The following is a 14749-nucleotide window of genomic DNA, read 5'->3' as shown; positions in this document are numbered from 1 at the left end:
GCAGGCAGAGTGATAAATACAGAACTTTTTTGGTATTGTACAACTTCAGATTATGGTCTCCTTCCCAGGACACCCCCCCCCCAAATCCCCAGATTGCAGAGCTCTATATAGTGGCAGTGCAATTAAACATAGATATCTATAAGGTGAGTGTTGATATTGTCCTATGGCATATACCAAAGGATGGTTAAGTCTGAAAGATTCAGTGACCTGAAAGAGAAGGTATCAGTTTGTCCTTTAGTGAGTTGGGTGCAGGGGATCATCCAAGAATGATCTTTGTCAGCATGATGCAGTTTGGAGAGGGATGAATCTCATTTGAAGAGTGAGGGGCTTCAGGTTGAAACAAAAGAGCATCATTGTACATTTGGAGGCCAGGGCAGATCTCTTGTTCTTTATTTTTCTCCTGTGGTCTCCTGTTCTGGTGCTTTATATCTGAGGAAGTGCCCCGGGGATCCTCTTACAAAGAGGACTAGCTTTGCCTTTGCAAAACGTGTGGAATGGTCCCACTTTTTGATTTCTCCCTGAAAATAAGATAAAATGGATTAGGTTTGGGAGGAATGATGGATCAAGAAAAGGGGAAGGTAGGGAGAGATGTGATGATAGAGGCAGAGGGAAACAGGGAGAAACAAAGATGTACAGAGAGAGAAGGAAAGATGGGGGGAAAGAGTGAGGGGGAAGAGAGCCAGAGATGAGAAAGGAAGGGAGGGAGGGGGAGAGAGAGAAAAAGAGAGAGAGGAGAAAGAGGAAGGAGAAAGGATGAGGAAGAGGAGAAGGGGGAGGAGGAGGAGGAGGAGAGATTTTGATTAAATTGGGACAGGCCAGACATATGTTTACAAAATCAAACACTAACAACACAAGGGTAGCAGTATCTCCAGCCCCATTACAATGAAGTGAAAAATCTGTTGTGTTGGTAGATGACAGAAGGTGGTAGGAAGTCTTATGTCTTAAAAAAAAAATCAATTTTTAAAGGTTTCCAGGTTTATTCCTAACTTGTCAAGAGGAAAAGCACAGGTCTGACCCAGCTCAAAGAGCTTCAGTGGTTCCCTATTGTTCTTAGGACAAATCCAATTCCTCTGTTGGGTATTTAAAGCCTTTCACAGTCTGTCTCCAGTCTTTTCGAGGTTGCTTGTGCATTACTTCCCTCACATAGACTATGTTCCAGGGAAACTGGCTTCCTTATTGTTCCTTATACATATCCCCCTATATATCCCCTATCTCTGTGATTTCAAGTTGATTGTCTCCTGTGCCTTGAATGCTCCCCCCTCCTCATCATTGCCTCTTGGAACCCCTAGCTTCCTTCAAGGAGTACAAAATTATTGTACTGTGATAATGAACATAGTTATCTTTCATTGGCCTTGTACATTTTAAAAAAAGAATATATGCATTGTGCATTGTATGTCTATGTATATGCATATATCATATAATCTTTATATAAAATAGCTGTTGTTCCATTGTTTCAGTTGTCTCTGACTCTTTGTGACCCCATTTGGGACCTTCTTGGCAAAGATACTGGAGTGGTTTGCCATTTCCTTCTCCAGCTCATTTTACATATGAGGAAACTGAGGCAAAGAGGGTTAAGTGACTTGCTCAGAGTCACACAGCTAGTAAGTATCTGAGGCCACATTTGAACTCAGGAAGATGAGTCTTCCTGACTCCAGGCCCAGTACTCTATCCAGTGAGTCACTGGGCTGCCCTCCCTTTATATTTTAGATATATAATAAATGGTGGGGGTTTTTTCTGAATCAAATTGGAGGAATCCTTAAGCATCTAAGAACCTCATCATCACTTCCCTTCCCAGGTCTTCAATAAACCTGCTAGCAGCTAGATGACTTTTCTCTCCCTTCTCCTTTGAATTTCTCCTGGGAGAAGAACAGATTTATAGGGTAGTGTTAGTATGGAAGAAAACTGGCGTCTTTAACATTCACCTCCTCCCCACCTCTAGTGTAAGACAGTTTTTTGTTTTTGTTTTTTTGTTTTTTTAGTTTTTTTGGTGGGGCAATGAGGGTTAAGTGACTTTGCCCAGGGTCACACAGCTAGTAAGTGTAAAGTGTCTGATTTCGGATTTGAACTCAGGTCCTCCTGAATCCAGGGCTGGTGCTTTTATCCACTGTGCCACCTAGCTGCCCCAAGACAGTTATTTTTTACCCCTGGCTCACACTAGATTCTTTTGCCAGTCAGCACTTTGGTGAACTTGGAAATGGGGAAGGACTGGAAATGAGTGGGAAGGAAGTGGGGAGTGACAAAATCCAGTAGCAAGATGCTGGGATAATTTTATCACACTTTCTGTTTCCCTATAATCTCCAAATTCCATACCTCACTCATTCACCTGGGTGAATGAATGATTGAAAATTCTGAATAGCTCCACTAGAAAGGACTTTTTTTTCCTTTCCAGCTACTCTGTAGCTGAGAGGCAAAGGAATCAGAGGATTGCCGCTCTAGAAATCCAGAGATCTAGAGGTCCAGGGAGGTTCTTAATTTTTGTTTGTATTACATATCCCTTTGACAACCGTCTCCGAGTCATGTTTTTAAATGTATAAGATAAAATGCATAAGGTTACAAAAGAAACCAACTATACTGAAATACAGTGATCTATTATCTATCAATATAACTATATCGATCTCTCATTTCTATTTCTATCTCAACCAAATTCAAAGGATTCTGAGCTAATAACTCCAGATCTAATCCAATGATGAAGAAGCTGATGAAACTAAGTGCCATCTGATGAGCAAATCTTACTATCATGCCACTCCTCACCCCACTCCTCCTCCTCCTCTGGTGACTGGAGGGTTGCAAGGAAGGAACAAAGTTTCATGCCTTCTTAAACCCAAAGGGGAGCCTTTGGAGCTATGAAGCCCCCCTCCCCCTTTTCCCCAATCAAAATGATTGGTTCAGAGGTCCCAGAAATCAATGCCTGTAATACTAGACTTCTGGCAGTCCCAGAGGAAGAACTTGAATTGGTTACCTCTCAAACTCCTGAGCACATGATTTGGAGTATTATGGCAGCAGGGAACTTTCTTTGGTTTGATGTGCCTTGCACCTGTGGAGACATAAATAGGAACATTTATAGTCAGCAGCAATATGACTGTTACATCTGTGTGCACATACAAGTCCATGTGCTCATGTTGAATCAAATCAGATCATGAAATTGCTAAAGATCCTAGTGTGCTGATTCTAAGCACTGGGTTGGAGGCCTCAGATCAGAGAGGTTAAATCACTTTCCCAAGGTGGCACAGCCAGTAAACATGTAAGGCAAGATCTGAACCGAGTTATTCTGCCTCCAAGTCCAGAGTTCTCTCCACCATATTGTCTCCATTACTCTAGGTCCCAGGTTGTGAGAAGTTTGCCTTCCATTTGGGGAGATGGGGCATTAAAAGTTAAATAACTATAATGACATATGATTAAGTACTCAATGATAGGTAGTACTTTCTAGTTCAGAGGGAGCTGGGGTATTCATGTAGGCAGGCTTTCAGCTATCTGTAGTTGGAAAGTTTAGAGAAATTCTCACTCATTGACAATGAAATCTTGCAGGGACTTGGAATTAATTTTTTCTCCTGCCCTCTCCCATTCTTCCCCATTCCTTTGAGTGTTAAAGAATGAACTTAGCAAGAGCTGGGTTTTCTACTGCCCTCTTTTCTGGAAGGCAGTAGGATGTGACATTGTCTTCCTCTTCCTGGTCTCTCATGACAAATGATTAACTCTTCAATGCACACAACTTTCCCCTCAGCTAAGGCAATGAGCTGGGAGTCAAACAAATTTTCATTTTCATTTCCTTTTCCAGGAATGGAGGTGACAATAAGCCCATTCATTCTGTGTGTGGGCAAGCTGAGAGGTGTTCTGCATATACAATATATTCTTCTTCTTCTTCTTCTTTTTTTTTTTTTTTTGCAGGGCAATGAGGGGTAAGTGACTTCCCTAGGTCACACAGCTAGTAAGTGTCAAGTGTCTGATGCTGGATTTGAACTCAGGTCCTCCTGAATCCAGGACCAGTGCTTTATCTACTGCACCACCTAGCTGCCCCTCATTAATATAGTTCTTTTTTTTTCTGGGGCAATGAGAGGTAAGTGACTTGCCCAGGATCACAGCTAGTGTCAAGTGTCTGAGGCTAGATTTAAACTCAGGTCCTCCTGAATCCAGGGCTGGTGCTTTATCCACTGTGCCACCTAGGTGCCCCCATACAATATGCTCTTAAATTTTATAGAACTGAATCTCACAGACACAGAATTTGAATAAAAGTCAGCATTTTCCAGGCAGCAGATTGGTATGTAAGATGTGCCTATATGACTCTGGGTACCTCTTGGTACCTCAGACAGCTTTTTCAGATAGCACATTGCCAGTCTACATTGGTAAAAGGAATTTTCTTACCAGAAGTCCTTATACCAATAATGTCACAAGCCTGGACAAAACCAAAAACAGATGAACAAACAAAACCAGGTTTAAAAAGACTCAGTCTGGGGGCAGCTAGATGGCGCAGTGGTTAAAGCGCTGGCCCTGGATTCAGGAGTACCTGAGTTCAAATCCAGCCTTGGACACTTGACACTTACTAGCTGTGTGACCCTGGGCAAGTCACTTAACCCCCATTACCCCGCAAAAAAAAAAAAGACTCAGTCTGGGGCAGCTGGGTGGTGCAGTGGATGAAGCACTGGCCCTGGATTCAGGAGGACCTGAGTTCAAATCCAGACTCAGACACTTGACACTTATTAGCTATGTGACCCTGGGCAAGCCACTTAACCCTCATTGCCCTGAAAAAAAAGATTAAAAAAAAAAAGACTCAGCCTGGCAGTTAGACTGGTGAGAATCCAGGCATGTAGCACTTCAGGCCAAGAGGAGATATAAGAATTCAATCTCCATAGCCAGAGCTCCAAATGGACCACTTTCAAAGGACTCTCAGAGTCTAGAAGCAATGCCTTTAACCTGGACAAGTCAGACAATTTCTTGTTGTTCCTTTACTCTCTTCCCAAGTTTTTTGTCTGTGGAAGTGGTGATCCTTGGGTAAAAGCCTAAGTGATGGCTAGGATCAGGGACCTGGAAAATGCTTAGAAGCTTCAGAAGACCACATTAACATTACTATGACTCTCCTAAAGCACCTCTAAAGAGGCTCAAAGCCAAGCCCACTTATGTGCTTGCCTCAGGAAATCTCTGCAGAATGGTCTAGATGTTTTCCTGAGCCCATAAATGTAACAGGAATTTTTGTACCCAGAGTAAGGACTATGAGCCACACCAGGATCGAATTGCATGAAGCCTTAGTGTTGAACTGGTCGCCATCCAGCCTTTGTAAGGGACACTGTAAGGGGACCAGGGAATGGGGACGTAGGACATACTGGCATTCTACCTATTGCTGGGGAGGCTGGGGTAGAGGGAGAAATGGCAATGGGACTGGGAGGAGGTGGGGAAGAACAGAGTCAGGTGGAAAAGGAGCTCACCTCAATCAGTTAACAAATCAATCAATATTATGTGCCTGCTGTGTCAATCACAGCATTAAACACTAGAGATACAAAAAAGAGGCAAATGACAGTCCCTGCCCTCAAGTAACCCCCACCCACCATCTGATAGCTTTCTACTTCAACTAATTAATCTTGAAGACTGCAAGTGCTGCTGGTGCCTTTTAACTTTGGCTGCCTCTAAATTCCATGCCATGGGACAAAGCACCAATTGTCCCACCCTAGGTATGCCTTTGACTAAAAAGACCAAGCTGAAAAAGAAATGAAAGCCTTGCCACCCCACTTTCCCAGAGTAAGGTCATACCTTCTGTAGTAAAGGCCAACAAACACAGGAACAGGATACACAACAGGCTGGAGAAGGTAGGGAATTTCATGCTGGTGATATCAGGTGCTCTCAGTCTGTGCAGCAGTATGGATCAGCAGGCTAAATCTGTCAGCCTTTAAGTATCATCAGACTTGTTGCGTCTTAGTATGGGTGTGGAGGTGCCCTTTGTATTTTCCCTAAGGGGAAACTCAACTCCTCCCAAGAAGAAAGCACCAACTGAATGGGGGGGGGCGAGGGTGGGGGAGAAGAATACAACAAAACCTTCGTTCTTTTTCAGAGCCAAGAGAAGGCTCAGTGAGTGGTCTGTATCATACACACACATCTCAGAAGCATCCAGGTGAAATTGGCTCAGGATGTCAGGAAATGCCTGGCTTGGGAGTAGGTGACAGCCAAGGCCAAACCCGAGGTGTAAAGGTGGTCATTTACGTCTGGGCACATTTAGTATCTCAAGGTTGAACTTTAGTATCAATTACAGCTAAGCAAATGTAGATTCTTTTTCTTATTACCTAGATGGTTAGATAAAGAGATAGGAAGAGGAGCGGAAAGGATAATAAATTCTTGCAACAAAGATTTGCAAGCAGCCAAAGATAAAAAAAAAAAAACAACAAGCAAACAAACTGAACAATACAGTAGATTCTAACAGCTGGGCCTTTTTTTGACCAGTACTTTACAGAGCCCCTGAAGGAAGACTGTCTTGGAGTATACAATGTGGTGGAGTAAGTTTCCTGTGGGTTAGTTGCCATGGAAAATCCAGTTGATTTATAGAATCATGAAATTGGTGAGTTGGAAGGTGTAGGGGGATAGATTGGAATCAGATAACAAAATATCGTATGATTCCTGTAACTGAGCAATGTGATGTCTAAAAATCTAATGTGTGGTCGCCTTAAATTAGAGCTGATAGCACCAGTCTCTGGGGCATTAAGCATTTATTAAAGTATATAGAAGTTAGCAAAAGAGAGAACACTGTGTAGTTCAGAAGGAAACCTTGCTACCCTGGTGACTCTGCTAGGACCTCTAGCCAAAAAAGACCGATCCCTGTCCTCTGGACCGGAAGCTCTCTGTGGGACAGCAAGCGGGGGGGGGGGGGGGGGGGGGGGGCGCGTACACACACACACACACACACACACACACACACACACACACACACACACACACACACACCTCCAAGCTAATTGGCTGGTAGCATTGATCGACATGACTTACCGGCGGTTCTATGAGTAGAAGTAGCAGTTTCTATGAATAGATGTCACTTCCAGATGCTAGTCACATGCTTTCTCCTCAGGGTGGCGCTGCCCTGGTTCTCATAATGTCTTTCTCAGCAGTGGGGTGGCACCCTGATTCTCACAGCAACAACCTCAGGGTTGCCAGCTGGAAGACAGGTGACGTGACCCTGAGGCTGTAGCTAGGATACTTATTAACGAACCTATAAATCAAATAGAAGGCACTGAACAACGGGTTTCAGTTAAAACTAGCCATTCCCAGCAAAGAATATTTTGTTCCTGTATTCATCATTGTGAAAGTTCTAATGTTACATTGTTTAAGTTGGTTCCACTGAATAGATACACTGATCATCTGGATGAATCTGAGAGTGTATATAAACTCAGGATCCTGTGATTAAAGTTTGTCTCTTGTGCATGACTTGAGACCCCTGCTCCCTGGTATAATATATATGAGTTAGTCAACAAGCCTTTATTAAGAGCTTCCAGTTACTCTGTTAAGTGCTGGGGACAGGAAGGAAGGAAGGAAGGAAGGAAGGAAGGAAGGAAGGAAGGAAGGAAGGAAGGAAGGAAGGAAGGAAGGAAGGAAGGAAGGAAGGAAGGAAGGAGGGAGGGAGGGAGGGAGGGAGGGAGGGAGGGAGGGAGGAAGGAGGGAGGGAGGAAGAAAGGAACAAACGAAGAAAAAGAAAAAGAAAGACAGACAGACAACCTCCCCTCCCCCCCAAAACAGTCCTTGCCCTCAAGGAACATACATTCTAATGGGTGTGTGTGTGTGTGTGAACAATATGTAAAAAGCTGCCTGAACACAATCTAACCTCTGCTTGGAGATTTCCAAGGAGGGGGACCCCACCACCTCTCCAGGCAACTTGTTCCACTTTTGTGTGGTTCTAATTGATTGGAAGATTCTCCTGGAATCCATAATAAACCTCTTTGCAACTTCCACGCACTAAGGTTTGTTCTGCCCTTGGGTCAAACAGAAAGTTTAATCTCTCTCTCTTGTGATAGCCCTTCACGTACTTTGCACCAATTTTTATGTCCTCTCCTGTCCTTCCGATCTTCTTTTCTAAGAATCCTCACTTTCCAGCAATTTGGAATTATGCCCAAAAGGCTATAGAACTGTGCATACCCCTTGATCCAGCAATACCACTGCTAGGTTTTTATCTCAAACACATACCCCAAAAGAGCCTATTTATACAAAAATATTTCTAGCAGCTCTTTTTGTGGTGGCTAAGAATTGGAAATCAAAAGAATCCCCATCAACTGGGGAATGGCTAAACAAGCTGTGGTATATGATAGTGATGGGATATTATTGTGTTGTAAGAAATGACAAGCAGGAAGATTTCAGAAAGGCCTGGAAAGACTTGTATGAACCGTTGTATAGTGAAGTGAGCAGAACCCGGAGAACGTTGTGCAGTGACAGCAATTATTGTTTGATGAATAATTGTGAATAAACTTAACTATTGTCAGCAATGCAATGATCCAAGACAATCCCAAAAGACTAATGATGAAACATACTATCCACCTCCAAAGAAAGAACTGATATTGATGGAACACAGAATGAAGCATGCAATTTTTCATTTTCTTTTCTTTTTTCTTTTCTTCAAGTTTTCTTGTACAAAATGATTAATATGGTAATGTTTCACATCATCATACATGTATAACCCAAATCTGATTGCTTACTGCTTCAGGGGGGGGAGGGAGGGATGGAGGGGTAAAAATTAGAACTCAAAACTATAAATAATAAACATTTTTGTTTATAGTTTTGGGTTCCAATTTTTATTCCTTCTTCCCTCCCTTCCCTCCTCCCTCCCTGAGGCAGCAAAAATCAGATATGGGTTATGGATATATGATGATGTAAAACATAGCCATATCAAAACTATAAATAAAAATGTTTATTACTTATTCTCCTCACTTTCTTCAACCAATCCTCCTATGATATAGATGGCCCTTCACCATCCTGGGTGCTCTACCCAGTACCCTGACTCATCTGCTATCTGCCCCACCTCACAACCCAGGGGTTTATAACCTCTGGGCCATGAACCCCTTGGGGAGGACACGAAAGGCCACAGAATTATTGTGAGGAGTTTATATCCGGCCGTGTATTTTCTCAATCAATACCAACAGTGTAGATACTAACAGTACTTATACAATGAGGTGGGCATTTCTAATATTCAGGGATAGCGAAGGTCAAGGAAGGGAGCATTCATTAAGTACCTACTGCATGCCAGGCACTGTGCTAAGCACTTTACAAATACTGTCCCATTTGATCCTCACAACAACCCAGGAGGTAGGTGCTATTATTCTCTCCACTTTACAGTTGGGGAAATTGAGGTGGATAAAAGTTAAGTGACTTGCCTAGACTCAAACAGCTAGTAAGTGTCCAAGGCCAGATTTTGAACTCTGCTCTTCCTGACATCAGGCTGGGGGCTCCACTGACTGGCTCAGGTCAGGATTATATGTAGATGACATGGAAAGCAGGCTTTGTGGTAGAAGTTGCAAGGTACTAAAATCTCTCTCTCAAATGAAAAATGGTTCCTCCATCAGTTTGCTACCATGCTGAATTTTCTGCTATTAATGTTCTTTGGGGTCAAGGCATTGCAGGCCCCTAGAAACATACAAATATGCTAGAGGAAGGGTACTCCGTCTTATATGTAATGCATAGCTCAGAAATTCAGCCTTTAACTCACATACACTTCAATGCTATAGGCAGTGAGGTGGTACAGTGGTTAGAGTGCTAGGCCTGGACTCATCTTCCTGAATTCGAATCAGACAAATGTCAAAACAGACATGTGTTAGCTATATGACCCTGAGAAAGTCATCTAACAGTGTTTGCCTCAGTTCTTTATCTATAAAATGAGCTGGAGAGGGAAATGGCAAACCAAAACTGCACAAATTTCAGTCTTCTGCCTTCACTAGGCTCTCATGTCCCCATTGTTTTGCCTTCTCTCCCCATTTTTGTCTGTTGAACTTATTGATCCTTGAAAGGTCCAAATGCTACCTTTCCCAAGAAGCCTTCCTTGATACTCCTTTTGCTAAGAAAACCCCAAATGGGGTCACCAAGAGTTGGACATGATTGGACAAGAACATATCTCCAATGTAGAACACAATTCCTGGCACATAATGGGTAGGCACTTACAAATGCTTGTTAATTGATTGAAAACACTTCATTTTAAGCTCAACCAAAGAGATTCCCCCCACCCCAACTACCACATCTTTGCAGGTGAATCTCAAATTTGTATCACCAGACTTGACCTCTCTTTTCAACTTCCAACTTACCTCTCCAGCTATCTACATACCATCTCTAGTGAATGTTTAGCTTACACCTCCAATTCAAAATGTCCAAGACCACACTTACTATTTTTTTTTGTTGGTAAGGCAATTGGGGTTAAGTGACTTGCCCAGGGTCACACAGCAAGTAAGTGTATAAAGTGTCTGAAACTGGATTTGAACTCAGGTCCTCCTGAATCCAGGGCCGGTACTCTATCTACTGCGCCACCTAGCTACCCCACACTTACTATTTTTGACTGTGGTAGAATCATACATATCCTGTCTCACATGTTCATCATCTGAGATTAATCTCTAATTCTTTTTTCTCCCTCTACTCTCAGAGTCAATAATCTACCAAGCCCTCTCAGTTTCACCTCTGCAACATCTCTTATACCTGCCCCTTCCTCTCTATTTTCCCAGCCTACTCCCCTGGCATAGGCCTTTATTACCATCTGCCTGGGCAATTGCAAATGTTTCTTGAGAGAAGGTTTTCCTGCCTCCATTCTCTCCATCTTTCAGGTCATACCAGAATAATCTTTCTTATGCATCGCTACAATCATATCATTCTTCATTGGCTCTTCATTACATAACCAGTAAAGTTTAGATTCTTCTGCCTGGCATCCAAAGCCTTCCACAATTTGGTACCATCCAGTCTTGTATTGCTTCCCTCTACTCACTCAATATGACAGCCAAACTGCACAAATTTCAGTCTTCTGCCTTCACTAGGCTCTCATGTCCCCATTGTTTTGCCTTCTCTCCCCATTTTTGTCTGTTGAACTTATTGATCCTTGAAAGGTCCAAATGCTACCTTTCCCAAGAAGCCTTCCTTGATACTCCTTTTGCTAATGACCTTCTCCTTTAGACATCATACAATACTTTGTTTTGTAAACGTCTGATATACACTTTTTTTTCTTTCTGATATATACTTTTATGTAGGGACTAGGATGCTTAACTGCTACTCAAGTGATAAAACATTGGAAGGCAGAGTTGGTAGGAAGCAAAAAAGACTATAACAATCAAATAATCAATAAACACTTATTACGCACCATATTAAGCACTGGGAATGCAAAGAGAGGCCAAAGACAGTCTGTGTTCTCAAGGAACTTATGATTTAATTATATTGATTATATTTATATTATATGATACTATATGTATGTGTATATATATATATATATATATATATATATTTATAATTTATCTCTTGGTGATCTCATCAGCTCATTCAGGTTTAATGAACATTTCTGTATTAGGAATTTCCAGGTTTATAATCTCCCTCCTGAGTTCTGGCCCAATATCACTAACTGCCTATTGGACATTTTGATCTAGATGATCTATAAGAATTCCAAACTTAACATGTCCAAACAGAATTCATTATCTTTCCTCTCAAATCCACCCCTCTTCTAACTTTAAGATCATAGTTATGGATCTGGACTTAGAAGTCATGTAACCTAACCTCTTATTTTGGGGAAGAGGAAACTGTCATAAGGTGGTTAAGTGACTTGCCCAAGATCACACAGATGATTGACACATTAAGTGTCAATAAATTAATAATTGAAAGCATTAAATATATTTCAAGGAGGCAGTTAGGAATCTTTAGAATGAAGAGTTGATGAAGCAGCAGGTATGAAAGCAAAATTATGAAGGATTAAGATGCTCCATGAACTCAAGTGATGAGATAAGCACAGGAATTATTGAAAGGCAGAGTAGGTGGAAAACAGGAAAGACTAAGGAAAAAACAAAATGATAAAATTAAGAGGGTTGTTCTTACAAGTCTCTTAGGAGAAAAAGAAAAAATCAGTAAGAAGGCAAATCTGTCAAAGATGAAATGGAGTGTGAAATAAGTGTTGATTTTAAGATGGTTAGGCTACTGAACTAATTCCCCAAATCTTACTTTAATGAGGAAAGTTAATTAATTCCTAATTATCTAAAGATGATTGTGTTAAAAAAAAAGTTATTTATAGGAAACAAAGAAATACTAGGGGAAAATGAAGGAATATAAATTGAGAAATCTGAGTATCTTACATTTTAGGAATCATCTAGGAAAAGGTTTGTTAACCTTTGTTTGTTATGTCCTAGACCCATTTGGTAGCCTGGTAAAATACAGTTGAGATATGCTTTTTTTTTTTTTTTTGGTGGGGCAATGAGGGTTAAGTGACTTGCCCAGGGTCACACAGCTAGTAAGTGTCAAGTGTCTGAGGCCAGATTTGAACTCAGGTCTTCCTGAGTCCAAGGTCAGTGCTCTATCCACTGAGCTACCTAGCTGCCCCTCAAAATACTTTTTTAAAAAAGTTCACAGGGCCAGCTAGATGGTGCAGTGGTAAAGCACCGGCCCTGGATTCAGGAGTACCTGAGTTCAAATCCGGCCTCAGACACTTGACACTTACTAGCTGTGTGACCCTGGGCAAGTCACTTAACCCTCATTGCCCTGTAAGTAAAAAAAAAACACCAAAAACCAAAAAACTTCATAGACCCCAGGTTAAGAAGCCCTGATAATATGTTAAGGAACTTTGTGGTAAAGGTATTAGATTTGGACTCAGAAGGCCTTGGTTCTACCACTTACTGTGTTACCCTGGACAAAACACTTAGTAACCTTTGTGAACCTTTGTGAACCTCAGTCTCTTCCTCTTTAAATTCCCTCTTTGATAGGTTGGATTAGATGACCATTATGGTCCCATCCAACTTTAAATCTTTCATCGTACAATTAAATGTAATACAATAATAGTGTTTTAGACTTGAAAAGGATGTGAATTATCCATTCCAGCATTTCTTCTCGAACTGGGTTTGGTGACCTGCTGGGGTATTGTGAAGTACTCCATGGGCTTACATGAAGAAAAATCATTTGTAATGATAGACAAGCACACAAATAAGAGTGGTTAGGGTTTACTAGCTCGGTTTGGCCTCTCTACCTGCTAGGTGCTGCTGAGGTTACTGACATACCTGGGAAGTATGTCCCATAGCATTAAGTACCTGGGAGCCTATGTACCATCTCTTCATTGCTCTAATGCAGGTGGCTTGTTGTTGTTGTTTTGAGGCAATTGGGGTTAAGTGACTTGCCCAGGCTAGTAAATATCTGAAGCTGGATTTGAACTCAGGTCCTCCTGACACTTAGGACAGCATTATATCAACTGTACCACCTAATGCCAATTTCAACTGCCCCATAATGCAGGAGTTTTTAGCCAGGAGTTCATAAACTTGGATGAGAAGGGGAAAAAATTACATTACTTTAATGTAATTCGTTTCCTTTGTACACTTATGTGTTTTATTTTAGGACTTTAAAGACATTATTCTGAGGTGTGCATGGGCTTAGTTAGAATACCAAAGGAGTCTGTGACCCAAAGGTTTAGAACCCCTGCTTTAATGCCTATTGTAATTAAAGCCTCTACTGGGAGAAGGGGAGGGGGCTGAGCTGTCCCTGGGAACCAGCAGGGCTTTCAATGGCCAGGACATCAGCAGGAGCTATAGAGTGGCTCAGTCACTGATGCTGCCTCTTGGCCCCTGCTACTTCCTCAGGTTCTGAGTCTCTTGCTGGGTGCATAAAGCAAAATGCAAAAGTCAGGGGAAGAGCTTCTATCACCTCCCTCATGGGACTATTCACAGCATCACATCTCAAGGTCTAAAATTGGAAGTGAAAGTTGGAGGAACCAAGTCAGGAGCCTGAGGGTTCAGGGCAGCTCTCCCAGAGTCCTGCCCCACCTTGAGGTCTCTTTGCAAATATCTCTTCTCTGTTGCCTTATCTAGATTCCTGTTACAATCCCTTCCCTTGGCTACTCCCTAATCCTCATCATCAGTAGTCCCACCTTTTTTTAATCACCTCTGCCAACTCACCTTCCTCTTTTTACAGGTTTCTTTATTTCAGAGTCAGTCAACAAGCATTTTTTAAACACTCACTAATAACCAGCATTTATAGAATGCTTTAAGGTTTGCAAAGAATGTTACCTATATTATCTCATTTGATCCTCACAACAACCCTGGGAGGTAGGTGCTGTTATTATCCCCATTTTACAAATGAAGAAACTGAGGCTGAGTGATTAAGTGACTTGCCAGGGTCACACAGATAGTGTCTAAGGCAGGATTTTCACTCAAGTCTTCCTGACATCAAGTTTAGCTATCTATCCAATTGTAAGGGCTAAAATTCTAGCTAAACTATCTAAAATCTAATGAGTGGTCGCCAATAAATTATAAGCTTTAGCAAGAGTATTTAAGTGTTTAAGTATTTATTACAGAGCATTAGGATCAGAGAGAAAGGTAAAAATCTAACTATTTCTAAGAGACCCTATTAACCGACCCACCATGGTGAGGTCAGGAACCAAAAGAGAGTGAACCCCTCCGCCAGCGTCTGCTTCCTACTTCGTGTCCTCCTCCCAGAAATGGGAGGCTCCTCAAGTTGATTGTCTGGTAGCCTTGATAGACAGTACCCACAAGGAAACGTCACTTCCTGATGCCAAAGAAAAGCCACATGGCCTTGCCCTCAGAGGCCTTCTCCTCATGGTGGAGCTTTCCTACAG

At 41.9% G+C, this 14749-nt stretch overlaps 1 protein-coding gene across 1 annotated transcript; it reads right to left on the bottom strand.

Annotated features, from left to right (window-relative positions):
• Nucleotides 1-213: 213 nt before the first annotated feature.
• Nucleotides 214-5872, bottom strand: C2H10orf99 (chromosome 2 C10orf99 homolog). The gene is made up of 3 exons (XM_043981580.1): nucleotides 5740-5872; nucleotides 2960-3034; nucleotides 214-518 (listed from the first exon to the last, which is right to left on the bottom strand). The coding sequence occupies exons 1-3, from the start codon at nucleotides 5807-5809 to the stop codon at nucleotides 424-426; spliced, it is 240 nt and encodes a 79-aa protein (XP_043837515.1). The 5' UTR covers nucleotides 5810-5872; the 3' UTR covers nucleotides 214-423.
• Nucleotides 5873-14749: the final 8877 nt, after the last annotated feature.

This window comes from Dromiciops gliroides, chromosome 2 (genome assembly GCF_019393635.1).
Source record: "Dromiciops gliroides isolate mDroGli1 chromosome 2, mDroGli1.pri, whole genome shotgun sequence".
NCBI classification, from domain to species: domain Eukaryota; kingdom Metazoa; phylum Chordata; class Mammalia; order Microbiotheria; family Microbiotheriidae; genus Dromiciops; species Dromiciops gliroides.
This window is presented reverse-complemented; position numbering and strand designations above follow the sequence as displayed.

Coding starts and splice junctions, on each gene's coding strand:
- C2H10orf99 (XM_043981580.1), bottom strand. CDS start 5,809: ATGAAATTCCCTACCTTCTCCAGCCTGTTGTGTATCCTGTTCCTGTGT. Junction 3,035..5,739: donor GTTGGCCTTTACTACAGAAG/GTATGACCTTAC, acceptor ATGTCTCCACAG/GTGCAAGGCACATCAAACCA. Junction 519..2,959: donor TGTGCTCAGGAGTTTGAGAG/GTAACCAATTCA, acceptor TCTTATTTTCAG/GGAGAAATCAAAAAGTGGGA.